A 15,034-nucleotide genomic window follows, 5' to 3' on the forward strand; every position below is an offset into this window, starting at 1 on the left:
TTGCATTGAATCTAATTAATCAAATCCATTGATTTACTGGGGTGCAGAAAACCAATTATTCAAGAATCGATGGGTAAATATCACAAATTAAAATGACCTTCGAACAATTTCCCAAATCCAGTCTGTAGCTTTAATAAATGAATGGTTAATATTGTATATAAAGGCCAAAACAATGACTGATACAAACCCAATGTTGAAATATTGAAAACCTCTTAAAAAGATGCACACACAAAAGCCAGCAGTAAATAAAAGAATGATTTAATAGAATTTGAATCTTTTCCTTTCAAAAAGCCATATTTTAAACATAAATTAGGCTTTAAGTCCCAACCTACATACATACAGCACAACAGCAGTTGAACCTCCATCACTGCAGTGAGAAAGACTGCAGACAGGCAAACAGACAAATTGTCCTCTGGCCAAGTCCAAGTCTTGCCTCGAGTCAAAAGGGGGTAAGCCCCAAAAATAGACTCATCTACAGGCAAGCACCAACTAAACTGGAGGCGGTAGCATACCAGAATACATAAGAAAAAAGCTGTAATATTAGGATAGGCACAATGAGAATCGCTATACAGAAAAAACACGGGGGAAAAAAAAAAAATCACAGCACATCCATCTGGTGACATTGTTCTTTACATGAATGGAGCATTTGGGGAAGGAAAGTGTGACAGAAAGCTTGTTTCACAGAGAATCATGGCCATGAAGGGAGAGGAGCTAAGTAAGGGTACATCTCGATAGTCTAAAATGGCCTCATCTCCCCTTCATCTGCACTCATGTGAAAACACAATATGGTAGACTAGAGGACACCTACTGAGGCAATAGCTGTCTGTCTTGCTGTTCCACACCAGTGCAGATAAATAGAACGAGACCATCCGGAGCCACTTTTACTACTGCAAATTAACGAAGCTCATTATGAACATCCGGGATGTGGCTCGTACCAAAGGGAAACTCACCTCAGCGGCGATAGACCGCAAACGCCACAAAGCTAAAGAAAATGGTGATGCCCACCAGTGACGCGGTGGCGGGCGCGGTGAAGAATTGACGGTACTGTATCTGGAAGTACCAGAGCACAGACAGCATGAGCACAAACAGGGGCACCATGAGGCTGCCCACGTTGAGGGCCACGTGGACCTGGTCGGCAGCCCGGGCCCCTGCTGGTGCTGCCCTGGTGGCGTGCTGGGAGATGTGGCAGTGCAAGACGCAGTTGTCAGACAGGTTTAACGAGGCCAGTGTCTGGCCATCATCCTGTAGCAGCTGGCCCTGGTAGATGAGGCGCACCTGGTGCTCTTGACCGGCGAAGTAGGTCCTGAAGTGGGGTTGGGGAGAAAGGACAAAGGTTACATCAGAGTTAGGTAGTTTTCTGCTGGCTGCCATCACTCTCATATTGTGGTTAACCTCCGGGAAGGACATCTGCCGAGAGTGGTCTCAGACCAGATGATCGAGCAGATGTCATGAACTATATGTTGCAATGTATGCTTTATATGACGAGTTTAAGTAAGAAATTGCATGAATGTTGGCTATTATGCTGGACACTCACAGCTGTCCCCCAGTGTTTATGAAGTTAACATCTCAATTAAATAATACGGACCACACTGAAGTGTCCTGGGATTTATTTGAGATTTCTAAAGTAATGTAAAAAAGACGATTGCAACTGTAATGTAACAACATCCATGCTTTTTTGTGTGTTTAAAAAAAATGTTTTTGTAAAACATGCACCTCACATCGAATCATCTTGAAACGCTCTGTAAAGCTAACTTCCATCAAGGTTTTATTTGGTCTCCAATTGAATTGGTGGTATAGGCACATGTATATTTTATTACAAATCTCAAATTTGTGTCTACATTCAACTGGTTATGGTTAATTGTGATATACACTGATTGTACAAAACATTATTTAGACCTGCTCTTCCCATGACATACTGACCAGGTGAAAGCTATGATCCCTTATTGATGGCTCTTGTTAAATCCACTTCAATCACTGTACATGAAGGGGAGGAGACAGGTTAAAGACTGACCAGGTGAATCCAGGTGAAAGCTATGATCCCTTATTGATGGCTCTTGTTAAATCCACTTCAATCACTGTACATGAAGGGGAGGAGACAGGTTAAAGACTGTTCAGGTGAATCCAGGTGAAAGCTATGATCCCTTATTGATGGCTCTTGTTAAATCCACTTCAATCACTGTACATGAAGGGGAGGAGACAGGTTAAAGACTGACCAGGTGAATCCAGGTGAAAGCTATTATCCCTTATTGATGGCGCTTGTTAAATCCACGTCAATCACTGTACATGAAGGATTTTTAAGCCTTGAGACAATTGAGACATGGATTGTGTATGTGTGTAACTCAGAGGGTGAATGGCCAAGACGAGTGCCTTTCAACGGGGTATAGAAGTAGGTGCCAGGCGCACCAGTTTGTGTCAAGAACTGCAACACTGCTGGGTTTGCGCTCAACATTTTGAGTACGGTCCACCACCAAAAGGACATCCAGCCAACTTGACACAAATGTGGGACACAACATGGTCCAACATCCCTGTGGAACACTTTCAACACCTTGTAGAGTCCATGCTCGGAAGGTGTTCTTAATGTTTTGTACACTCAGTGTATGTAAAGAGCAAAAATTCCCCTATTTGGGTGTGGTGCCTGGCCTTAGCCTAACGCAGTATATTATTCAGGCTACCCTAAAGTACTTTACCTTCTGCTGAAATTATAATAATAATAAAAAATGTTCCAGGCGACAACAAATGTCTATTTCAGACTCAGTCCCATCCACAACAAAGGGTGTAACTTCCATAACCGTTGTTTTTTATCTCTCCAAGGTAATATTGAAAATAACAATATTTTCAAATGTACGATTTGTGTTCAGTAGAGCCTTCCTTTGAAATGGCTAGATATGTTTTTACCCAAGCCTTATGAACTCAGACTTATGCTAATATGTTCAATCTCCCCAAAAAAGCTTGGCCATTCACATCCATAAAGTCTGCTTTTTGGGGTATACTCCCTCACCAAGGGGGACTATAGAAACACACATCAAACATTTAATGTATGTTCTGTTTGGCCATTCTCTAAGATATTAAAGTTGTGATATTGCATGGGGGTGTCACATCCAGAATGCTAGAATTGCCCTTATATTTTAGGTTCTGCTGGGGTAGGATAGTTCATTCGGCCCAAATCTATGGATTTCACATGAATGGGAATACAGATATGCATCTGTTGGTCAAATATACCATAAAAAAAGTAGGGGCGTGGATCAGAAAACCAGTCAGTATCTGGTGTGACCATTTGCCTCATGCAGTGTGACGTCTCCTTCACATAGAGTTGATCAGGCTGTTGATTGTGGCTTGATGTCCCACTCCTGTTCAATGGCTGTGAGAAGTTGCTGGATATTGGCTGGAACTGGAACACACTGTTGTACATGTCAATCCAGAGCATCCCAAACATGCTCAATGGGTGACATGCACGCAATGGAAGAACTGGGACATTTTCAGCTTCTAAGGAATTGTGTACAGATCCTTGCAACATGGGACCGTGCATTATCATGCTGAAACATGAGGTGATGGAGGTGGAAGAATGGCACAACAATGGGCCTCAGGATCTCATCACGGTATCTCTGTGCATTCAAATTTTTAATCGATAAAATGCAATTGTGTTTCTTGACCGTAGCATATGCCTGCCCATACCATAACCCCACCGCTTGCCCACACTACGCCATACACACTGTCTGCAATCTGCCTGGTACTCTGGCAACAGGTTTGGTAGACATTCATGCAGTCAGCATGCCAATTGCACAACTTGGCAGTGTGAGAAATCATCACATTTTAAAAGTGGCCTTTTATTGTCTCCAGCACAAGCTGCCACACCTGTCAGGTGGATGGATTATCTTGGCAAAGGAGAAATGCTCAGCAATGGACGTAAACAAATTTGTGCACAAAATTTGAGAGTTAACTTTGTGTGCATGGAAAACTTCTGGGATCTTTTATTTCAACTCATGAATACTTTACATGTTTCGTTTATATAATTGTTCGGTATAAGTTCATGAGACATTTATAAGTTCTATTCCTCAAGAACCAATGGCTCCCCTACTTATTTGGACAGTGAAGCTAAAACTTTACATTTTGCTCCAGCATTTTCTATTTGATATACAATGTTTTATATGACGTGACAGTACATGTCACCTTTTATTTCAGGGTATTTTATCTGATTTACTGTTTAGAAATTAAATCACTTTATGTATCTAGTCCCCACATTTGAAAGGGTCATAAGTGTTTGGAGAAAATCACTTAGTGTATTCAATTTTGTCAAAAGTTTATTTGATTCCATATTCCTAGCACGCAATGACTACATCAAGCTTGTGACTACAAACTTGTTGGATGCATTTGCAATTTGTTTTGGTGGTGTTTGGAATTGTTGTGTCCAATATAAATGAATTGTTAAGTAATCTAGTGTCATTTTGGAGTTAGTTTTATTGTAAATAAGAAAAAAATATGTTTGAGCACTTCTAGATTAATGTGGATGCTACCACGGTTATGGATGATCATGAATAAATGGTTTATAATGATGAAACTCAGACGCACAGTTACAGATGCAAAGAGCACGCCCCCAAAACTATTTTTCCTGGGATAATTATTTCCCCGTAACTTTCTATAGTAAAATAGGGTCTTGGCTATTTACATTTACATTTAAGTCATTTAAGTCAGATGCTCTTATCCATAGCGACTTACAAATTGGTGCATTCACCTTATGACATCCAGTGGAACAGTCACTTTACAATAGTGCATCTAAATCTTAAGGGGGGGGTGAGAAGGATTACTTATCCTATCCTAGGTATTCCTTAAAGAGGTGGGGTTTCAGCTATGACATATGCAAAACTTTTTTATTTTTTCATTTGAGTTTTTGGATAATTTACATTTACAATGCATTTGGAAAGTATTCAGGCCCCTTGATGTGCATTTTGTTGCACATTTTGTTACATTACTTATTCTAAAATGGGTTAAATAGTCCCTGTCCCCCCATTGACACACAATACCCCATAACAAAGCAAAAACTGTTAAATATTTCTGCAAATGTATTAAAAACAAAAACTGAAATAATAGATTTACACAAGTATTCAGACCATTTACGCAGTACCTTGTTGAAGCACCTTTGGCAGCGATTACAGCCTCAAGTCTTCTTGGGTTGGCACACCTTTATTTGGAGAGTTTCTCCCATTCCTCTGCAGATCCTCTCAAGCTCTGTCAGGTTGGATGGGGAGCATCGCGGCACAGCTATTTTCAGGTCTCTCCAGAAATGTTTGATCGGGTTCAAGTCCAGACTCTGGCTGGGCCACTCAAGAACATTCAGAGACTTGTCCCGAAGCCACTCCTGCGTTGTGTTGCCTGTGTGCTTAGGGTTGTTGTCCTGTTGGAAGGTGAACCTTTGCCCCAGTCTGACAACCTGAGCACTCTGAGCAGGTTTTTATCAAGGATCTCTCTGTACTTTGTTCTATTCATCTTACCCTCAATCCTGACTAGTCTCCCAGTCCCTGGCGCTGAAAAACATTCCTACAGCATGACGCTACCACCACGCTTCACAGTAGGGATGGTGCCAGGGTTCCTCCAGACATGATGCTTGGCATTCCGGCCAAAGAGTTTAATCTTGGTTTCATCAGAAAAGAGAATCTGGTTTTCTCATGGTCAGAGTCCTTTACATTTACATTTAAGTCATTTAGCAGACGCTCTTATCCAGAGCGACTTACAAATTGGACACCTTGGATCAGCGAGAACATAGGTGCCTTTTGGCAAACTCCAAGCGGTCTGTCAGGCATTTTACTGAGGTGTGGCTTCCATCTGGCCACTCTATCATAAAGGCCTGATTGGTGAAGTGCTGCAGAGATGGTTGTCCTTCTGGAAGGTTCTCCACAGAAGAACTCTGGAGCTCTGTCAGAGTGACCATTGTGTCTTGGTCACCGCCCTAACCAAGGTCTTTCTCCCCCGATGCGCAGTTTGGCCGGGCGGCCAGCTCTAGGAAGAGTCTTGGTGGTTCCAAACAGGTGTGTGCCTTTCCAAATCATGTCCAATTAATTGAATTTACCACAGATGGACTCCAATCAAGTTGTAGAACATCACAAGGATGATCAATGGAAACAGGATGCACCTGAGCTCAATTTAGATTCTCATAGCAAAGGGACTGAATACTTATGCAAATGTGATATTTTTTTTTTTGGGGGGGGGGTCATTAAATTTGCAGATGGGTAAACTTTGAGAACCTCCATCTCCTTAATATTTTGTAATTCAGGTCCAAAACATCTTTCTGACCATTTCTACCATGGGCAAACATGTATGGAAGGTTTTGTTCAAATCAAAGGGGGTGAGGTAAAAGAGTGATTGAATTCATATAGAACATCCCTTAGTAAACCCTAACCCTACAACATAAATAATGGTTTCCCACTTTTCCCACAATATAGATGTATTTTCAAATAACCTAATCTAAATGGTTTTTGCCAAATGTACTTGAAAATCATTTAAATATAGTTCTATGAACGCAGGTCTGATTGATACACACCCACCCCTTCACCTCTGCCAGCCTCAATAGTGGTCGGCACCAGTGTGAATCTATGTAAACACACTACCCAAATCTTAACCATAGGGATTATATTCAAACAATCTTACTACAACCCACAAATCCCTAGTTTCTGCCTAAGTATTTGGAAGACGATTAAGTCGATTCCCTTGATGTGTCACCATCCCCAAGGTCTATAAGGAGAGACAGAATGCTGTGAGAAGGCTCTGTTAAGAATGAGTTAGCCTTGGACTTGGTTAATCCCTGCAAGTCTCTGCATAAATGTTCAATTACATTAAAAAATTAAAATACATTTAAACTTGCAGATAGTCCCTGAAAAAAAAGGAGGAAGTGTAGGTCTACTTGTAAGCTGCCCTCTTAACTAAGAGGCAAACCAAATTGAATGTGTCTCAAGTGTTCATATGAATGAATAGGCCAAATGCAATAGATAGATACAAACCTCAAAAGAATAGATACCTTTTGATGTAACCAATGGTGTCCTCAGGCTTGACCTGGGCCATCCTCTCTGTGTCGTTGAGGAACTTAAGACGCAAGACCATGTTCCTCTCGGCAGCGGCAGTAGTATCCACATCAGGGAAGTGGCTGTCACTTGAGGCACTGTCTAGTGGACTCGGGGTGGGGAAAGAAGGGGAAGGAGAGGGGCCGGCTCCAGCCTGGCCACCTCCGACGCCCTCTCGGTGTCTCACACCATCACTCCTGAAGCCCGACCCCTCTTCTTCCAGAAGGCTGCTCTCTCCACCTGCCCCCTCTACTCCCCTTTCTCCACCCACCTCAGGAATCTGTCCTCCCGCCTCTGCCTTACCTTCCTCCCCCAAAGGTGGGGTCAGGCTGACCAGAGTGGTTGTGGTAGGTGGCAACTCCGAACTGTCGCTGTCATTGGTGGTGATGTTATTGGGAGCCGGGTGCGGATCAGAGGGGGCGGTCCGGAGCTGGAGGGAGGCAGAGACTGAAGAGGAGGAGGATGAGGTAGGGGGTGTTGTGAAGAGGTTTTCGGGGGGCTCGGCCGTGTGCGTGGAGGCCCAGGCAATCACCAGTACCAGCAGCAGGAGGACCGCCCCAAAGAGCAGGGTGACCTCGTCCCCCACCCCCTCGATTAGAGCCATACCCAGGCCGGGGGTCCCACACTAAGGCAAGGTTTGACTAGGCACCTGGAACAAAGGGGGAGGGAGAAAAAGGATTTGGTTGGGGCTCAGTCTAACACATACTCAAATGGTTTGCCTAGCCAGAGCTTAGTCAAATATGACATTCATGTAGGCAACATTCTGAGGTGTTCAGTTCTTACGGCACAAAGTCTACTCAATTATGGATTGTTAAAATCATAAATAAAAACCATGTTTCAAAACAGAAATTGCACTATTCAGCACATTTCTCCATGACATCCGAAAAATAGGAGCGTCTAAGATAGATTGGTCTGACTGCGTACTGCAAGAGGAAGTTGAAATGAATTGAGTTCTTGAGCTGCAATGATTGTAGGGGGCATGGTAGTGGCTGTGGCCAACATTTGTAAAGGCCCTCTTGGTCACAGAGACAATATTTTGCTTTTTAAAGCAATGATACAGTTTTTGTCTTGGGGCTGAGAAAACATTACAGCTTTAAAGTTAATTTCTTGATATTCTTTTTCCTTGTGACATGGCTTAATCCGTCTTCTTATACTATCTGAGCGACTCAAACATTTTAACAATTGCGGCCACATGCCACGACATTTTATGAATTTTAGATTGTCTCCAACTGTCTAGTTTTTAATTTGTGACTGTTAGTTCTCCAAGATTCTTAGTCAAAAACATTCTTTGTTTTTAGTCATTTCAGTTTACACTGACAATGTTTACCATCAAGAAATATAAAACAATACATGAAGTTTTCTTTTGCTTATTCTTTTGGAGTGGCGGTATCTAGATTGTCAAACTGACCTTGTGCCATCACGGGCCATCCCACCAGACAGGTGTACCATATCAAGAAACTGATTAAACATCATGATCATTACACAGGTGCACCTTGTTCTGGGGATAATAAAAGGGCACTCTAAAATGTCCAGTTCAGTTTTGTTGCAACATAACGACACAGATGTCTCAAGTTTTGAGGGAGCGTGCAATTGGCATGCTGACTGCAGGAATGTCCACCAGAGCTGTTGCCAGAGAATGTAATGTTAATTTCTCTACCATAAGACGCCTCAAACGTCTTTTACGAATCAAATCAAACGTTATTGTTCACATACACATGGTTAGCAGATGTTAATGCGAGTGTAGCAAAATGCTTGTGCTTCTAGTTCCGACCATGCAGTAATATCTAACAATTTTATAACAATTACCTTATACACACAAGTGTAAGGGAAGAATAAGAATATGTACATATAAATATATGGATGAGCGATGGCCGAACGGCATAGGCAAGATACAGTAGATGGTATCGAGTACAGTATATACATATGAGATGAGTATGTAAACAAAGTGGCATAGTTAAAGTGGCTAGTGATACATGTGTTACATAAGGATGCAGTCGATGATATAGAGTACAGTATATACGTATGCATATGAGATGAATAATGTAGGGTAAGTAACATTGTATAAGGTAGCATTGTTTAAAGTGGCTAGTGATATATTTACATCATTTCCCATCAATTCCCATTATTAAAGTTGCTGGAGTTGAGTCAGTGTCAGTGTGTTGGCAGCAGCCACTCAATGTTAGTGGTGGCTGTTTAACAGTCTGATGGCCTTGAGATAGAAGCTGTTTTTCAGTCTCTCGATCCCAGCTTTGATGCACCTGTCCTGGAGGGCAGGTAGTTTGCCCCCGGTGATGCGTTGTGCAGACCTCACTACCCTCTGGAGAGCCCTGCGGTTGTGGGCGGTGCCATTGCCGTACCAGGCGGTGATACAGTCCGACAGGATGCCCTCGATTGTGCATCCGTAGAAGTTTGTGAGTGTTTTAGGTGGCAAGCCAAATTTCTTCAGCCTCCTGAGGTTGCGCCTTCTTCATCATAATGTCTGTGTGGGTGGACCATTTCAGTTTGTCCGTGATGTGTATGCCGAGGAACTTGAAACTTTCCAACTCCTCCACTACTGTCCCATCGATGTGGATAGGGGGGTGCACACTCTGCTGTTTCCTGAAGTCCACAATCATCTCCTTTGTTTTGTTGACGTTGAGTGTGAGGTTATTTTCATGACACCACACTCCGAGGGCCCACACCTCCTCCCTGTAGGCCGTCTCGTCATTGTTGGTAATCAAGCCTACCATTGTAGTGTCGTCTGCAAACTTGATGATTGATTTGGAGGCGTGCATGGCCACGCAGTCATGGGTGAACAGGGAGTACAGGAGAGTGCTGAGAACAAACCCTTGTGGGGCCCCAATGTTGAGGATCAACGGGGTGGAGATGTTTCCTACCCTCACCACCTGGGGGCGGCCTGTCTGAAGGTCCAGGACCCAGTTGCACAGGGCGGGGTCGAGACCCAGGGTCTGGAGTTTAATGACGAATTTGGAAGGTATAATGGTGTTAAATGCTGAGCTGTAATCGATGAACAGCATTCTTACTTATGGTTGAAGTTGGAAGTTTACATACACCTGAGCTAAATACATTTAAACTAAGTTTAACAATTCCGGACATTTAATCCACATAAAAAATTCCCTGTCTTAGGGCAGTGAGGATCACCGCTTTATTTTAAGAATGTGAAATGTCAGAATAATAGTAGAGAGTGATTTATTTCAGCTTTAATTTCTTTCATCACATTCCCAGTGTGTCAGAAGTTTACATACACTCAATTACTATTTGGTAGCATTGCCTTTAAAGTGTTTAACTTGGGTCAAATGTTTCGGGTAGCCTTCCACAAGCTTCTCACAATAAGATGGGTGAATTTTGGCCCATTCCTCCTGAACAGAGCTGGTGTAACTGAGTCAGGTTTGTAGGCCTCCTTGCTCGCACACGCTTTTTCAGTTCTGCCCACAGATTTTCTATAGGATTGAGGTCAGGGCTTTGTGATGGCCACTCCAATACCTTGACTTTGTTGTCCTTAAGCCATTTTGCGAGAACTTTAGAAGTATGATTGGGGTCATTGTCCATTTGGAAGACCCGTTTTCGACCAAGCTTTAACTTCCTGACTGACGTCTTGAGATGTTGTTTCAAAATATATTCACATAATTTTCCTACCTCATGATGCCATCTATTTTGTGAAGTGCACCAGTCCCTTCTGCAGCAAATCACCCCCACAACATGATGCTGCCACCCCCGTGCTTCACGGTTGGGATGGTATTCTTCGGCTTGCAAGCCTACCCCTTTTTCCTCCAAACATAACAATGGTCATCATGGCCAAACAGTTCTATTTTTGTTTCATCAGACTTGAGGACATTTCTCCAAAATGTACGATCTTTGTCCCCATGTGCAGTTGCAAACCGTAGTCTGGCTTTTTTATGGCAGTTTTGGAGCAGTGGCTTCTTCCTTGCTGAGCGGCCTTTCAGGTTATGTCGATATAGGACTCGTTTTACTGTGGATATAGATACTTTTGTACCTGTTTCCTCCAGCATCTTCACAACGTCCTTTGCTGTTGTTCTGGGATTGATTTGCACTTTTTGCACCAAAGCACGTTCATCTCTAGGAGACAGAATACGTCTCCTTCCTGAGGTATGACAGCTGTGTGGTCCCATGGTGGTTATAATTGTGTACTATTGTTTATACAGATGAACGTGGTACCTTCAGACTTGTGGAGGTCTACAATGATTTTTCGGAGGTTTTGTCTGATTTCTTTTGATTTCCCCATGATGTCAAGCAAAGAGGCACTGAGTTTAAAGGTAGGCCTTGAAATACATCCACATGTACACCTCCAATTGACTCAAATGATGTCAATTAGCCTATCAGAACCTTATAAAGCCATGACATTCTTTTCTGGAATTTTCTAAGCTGTTTAAAGGCACAGTCAACTTAGTGTATTGTACACTTCTGACCCACTGGAATTGTGATAGTGAATTATAAGTGATATAGTCCATCTTTAAACAATTGTTGGAAAAATGTCTTGTGTCATGCACAAAGTATATGTCCTAACAGACTTGCCAAATCTATAGTTTGTTAACAAGAAATTTGTGGAGTGGTTGAAAAACAAGTTTTAATGACTCCAACCTAAGTGTAGGTAAACTTCTTACTTCAACTGTAGATATTCCTCTTGTCCAGATGGGATAGTGCAGTGTGATTGCGTTGTCTGTGGACCTACTGGGGCGGAAAGCAAATTGGAGTGGGTCTAGGGTGTCAGGTAGGGTGGAGGTGATATGTTCCTTGACTAGTCTCTCAAAGCACTTTATGATGACGGATTGGTGAGACGAGCATTGAACAGACCTGAGCACGGGCGTTTCTTGTTTTAGTTTCTGTCTGTAGGCTGGGAGCAACAAAATGGAGTCGTGGTCAGATTGGTTCGAAAGGAGGGAGTGGAAGGGCTTTGCATCGCGGAAGTTAGAGTAACAATGATCCAGAATTTTGCCAGCCCGGGTCGTGCAAAATCCCCAGCTACAATAAATGCAGCCTCAGGATATATGGTTTCCAGTTTACATAGGGTCCAATGAAGTTCTTTCAGGGCCGTCGAGGTGTCTGCTTGGGGGGATATACACGACTGTGATTATAATCTAAGAAAATTCTCTTGGTAGATAATGTGGTCGGCATTTGATTGTAAGGGATTCTAGGTCAGGTGAACAAAAGGATGTGAGTTCCTGTATGTTGTTATGATCACACCATGACTCGTTAATCATAAGGCATACACCCCCGCCCTTCTTCTTAATTAACAGAAAGATGTTTGTTTCTGTTGGATTGATGCACGAAGAAACCGGGTGGCTGTACCGACTCTGCTAACGTATCCCGAGTGAGCCATGTGTCCGTGAAACAGAGAATGTTACAATCTCTGATGTCTCTCTGGAAGTCAACCATTGCTCGGATTTCATCTACCTTGTTGTCAAGAGACTGGACATTGGCAAGTAGTATGCTTGGGAGCGATGCGCAATGTGACCGTCTACGGAGCCTGACTAGAAGACCGCTCTGTCTTCCCCTCCTGCGGCGCCATTGTTTTGGGACGCCTACTGGGATTCGATCCATTGTTCTGGGTGGTGGTCCAAACAGAGGATCCGCTTCGGGAAAGTCCTATTCCTGTTCGTAATGTTGGTCATTTGCCGTTGCTCTTATATCCAATAGTACTTCCCGGCTGTATGTGATAAGACTTTAAATTTCCTGGGGTAACACAGTGTAAGAAATAATACATACAAAAATAAAATACTGCATAGTTTCCTAAGAATGCGAAGTGAGGCGACCATCTCTGTCGGCGCCAGGTGTACCGTGTAAGAGAATTTAGCAGTACATTCAGACAGCCTAACAACCACAGACCATGTTTATAGCGTTCGTGTGGGCTAGCGGTTTTCTGATGTCAACGTTGTAAACAGAGTGCCCCATGGTGGCAGTAGGGTTATGGTATGGCAGGGATAATCTACGAACAATGAACACAATTGCATTTTATCAATTGGAAATTTCAATGCACAAAAATACCGTTGCGAGATACTGAGGCCCATTTATTTTACATATTTGTGACCAGTCATGTGAAATCTACAGATTAGGGCCTAATTTACTTATTTCAATTGACTGATTTCCTCATATGAACTCTAACTTAATTTAAAGTATTTTTACTCAGTGGTGTAAAGTTCTTAAGTAGTACTTTAAAGTATTTTTATTTCAATCTTTTTTGGGGTATATGTACTTTACTATTTATATTTTTGACAACTTTTACTTCACTACATTTCCTAAAGAAAATAATGTACGTTTTACTCCATTTTCCCTGACACCCAAAAGTACTTGGCACATTTTGAATGCTTATCAGAACAAGACAATTGTCTAATTCACACACTTATCAAGAGAACATCCCTGGTCATCCCTACTGACTCTGATTTGGCAGACTCACTAAACACATGCTTATTTTATAAATGATGTCTGAGTGTTGGAGCCCCTGCCTATACGTAAATAAAAAATTGATGGCATCTGGTTTGCTTTATATAAGGAATTGGAAATTATTTACTTTTGATACTTTAGTATATTTTAGAAATTACAATTACTTTTTGGTACTTAAGTATTAAAAACAAATACTTTTAGACTTTTACTCACTTAGTAATTTATTGGGTGACTTTCCCTTTTACTAAAGTCATTTTCTATTAAAAAAAAGTTATCTTTAATTTTACTCAAGTAAAAGTAAAGATATACTTGCCCTTTGCCAAGCCATCATCGTAAATAAGAATTCGTTTTTAACTGACCTGCCTGGTAAAAAAACATGAATAATAACTAAATTACTTGTCTTGTACATTCAGGCAGTCAATGACAACTGTGGGGTCAAAAAGTCCTGCTGGTGATCGGTCTCTGTGTGATCCTGAACGTAATTATAGGCTGGCAATAGGCTATTTATTGGTCAATATGCATTGGATACAAAGTAAGTAGTTAACTGACCTACCATAAATTCTGCATTAGTAGCTACCACCAACTAGTTAGTTGGTTGTAGTGAACAAGGTCGTGACTACACACATCGACTAACTTACACTAGAAAGCTAACACAAACTATCTAACGTTAGTTTGCTAACAAGCCAGGCCTAGTTAGTTACCTAGCTACGTACGTTCACAAGTTCCTTAACCACTGGCTCTACGAGGGCAGTTGGTTAACTTTAACTTATCGCCTGCAAACTCGCTTAGCTAGCTAGTTAGCTACCTGCTGGCGACGACAGTGTTTAACTAGTACAGCAGCTAGTTACCTAGACTAGCAAGCATCCGCCTAGCCCTAACAGGTAGTCAGTCATTCGTCTAATATCCCAACAATTCAAGCCATAGTAGCTAGTTAACTATTAACTGTAGCGGCTCTAACGGCAAAAAGATTAATCAACCAGAGTTTAATGTCAATCAAACGAACGACTAGTGTTACTACAACAATACTTCAACAAAATATATGCATAGTAGAACTTACTGTTAACATTTGAAATAGCATCATTGTAGCTAAATCATTATCCAATTTGATGTGCACTTCCTCACATCAGCATTTCGTCATCAACATTAAAAAAGTACTTCCGGGTCACGGAATATCAAAAGTTTTCAAAATAAAAGTGTGTATGTGTATATATGTTATTATGTGTCTATATATAAATATAATTATTATGTGTATACATGTGTGTGTATATATAAACAGAAAAACTGTCCAAACATTAACAATGATTCATATTTGTTCATATTTATGTGACATTTGCATTATTTGTGGGTTTTAAAACATTTTCCAAAGTTAAATAAATGCCCCCAATGCATTAGGCCTATCAATTACATGTTGGCTTAATGAGACAAAAATCTGTACGTGTGGATGTAAAAGTGGGGTTGGTCCTTCTGTAGCTCAGTTGGTAGAGCATGGCGCTTGTAACGCCAGGGTAGTGGGTTCGATTCCCGGGACCACCCATACGTAGAATGTATGCACACATGACTGTAAGTCGCTTTGGATAAAAGCGTCC

At 41.8% G+C, this 15,034-nt stretch overlaps 1 protein-coding gene across 2 annotated transcripts; it reads right to left on the bottom strand.

The window, feature by feature from the left end:
• Positions 1–242: 242 nt before the first annotated feature.
• Positions 243–14,623, bottom strand: tmub1 (transmembrane and ubiquitin-like domain containing 1). 2 transcript variants are annotated; one of them, XM_046322414.1, is made up of 3 exons: positions 14,506–14,623; positions 7,007–7,698; positions 243–1,303 (listed from the first exon to the last, which is right to left on the bottom strand). In XM_046322414.1, exons 2-3 carry the CDS (start codon positions 7,651–7,653, stop codon positions 952–954), a joined length of 999 nt encoding a protein of 332 aa, XP_046178370.1. In that variant the 5' UTR covers positions 7,654–7,698; positions 14,506–14,623; the 3' UTR covers positions 243–951. The 2 variants fall into 2 exon arrangements, with proteins under 2 accessions (XP_046178370.1, XP_046178372.1); XM_046322416.1 differs by lacking the exon at positions 14,506–14,623 and adding an exon at positions 11,672–11,690.
• Positions 14,624–15,034: the final 411 nt, after the last annotated feature.

This window comes from Oncorhynchus gorbuscha, linkage group LG22, assembly GCF_021184085.1.
Source record: "Oncorhynchus gorbuscha isolate QuinsamMale2020 ecotype Even-year linkage group LG22, OgorEven_v1.0, whole genome shotgun sequence".
In the NCBI taxonomy this organism is placed as follows: Eukaryota; Metazoa; Chordata; class Actinopteri; order Salmoniformes; family Salmonidae; genus Oncorhynchus; species Oncorhynchus gorbuscha.

What these genes read in the sequence shown, in the direction of transcription:
- tmub1 (XM_046322414.1), bottom strand. Translation starts at nt 7,653, where the DNA reads ATGGCTCTAATCGAGGGGGTGGGGGACGAGGTCACCCTGCTCTTTGGG. An exon ending in ACCATTGGTTACATCAAAAG is followed by an intron (nt 1,304 to 7,006) that starts GTATCTATTCTT and finishes ACCCCACTTCAG; the next exon opens with GACCTACTTCGCCGGTCAAG.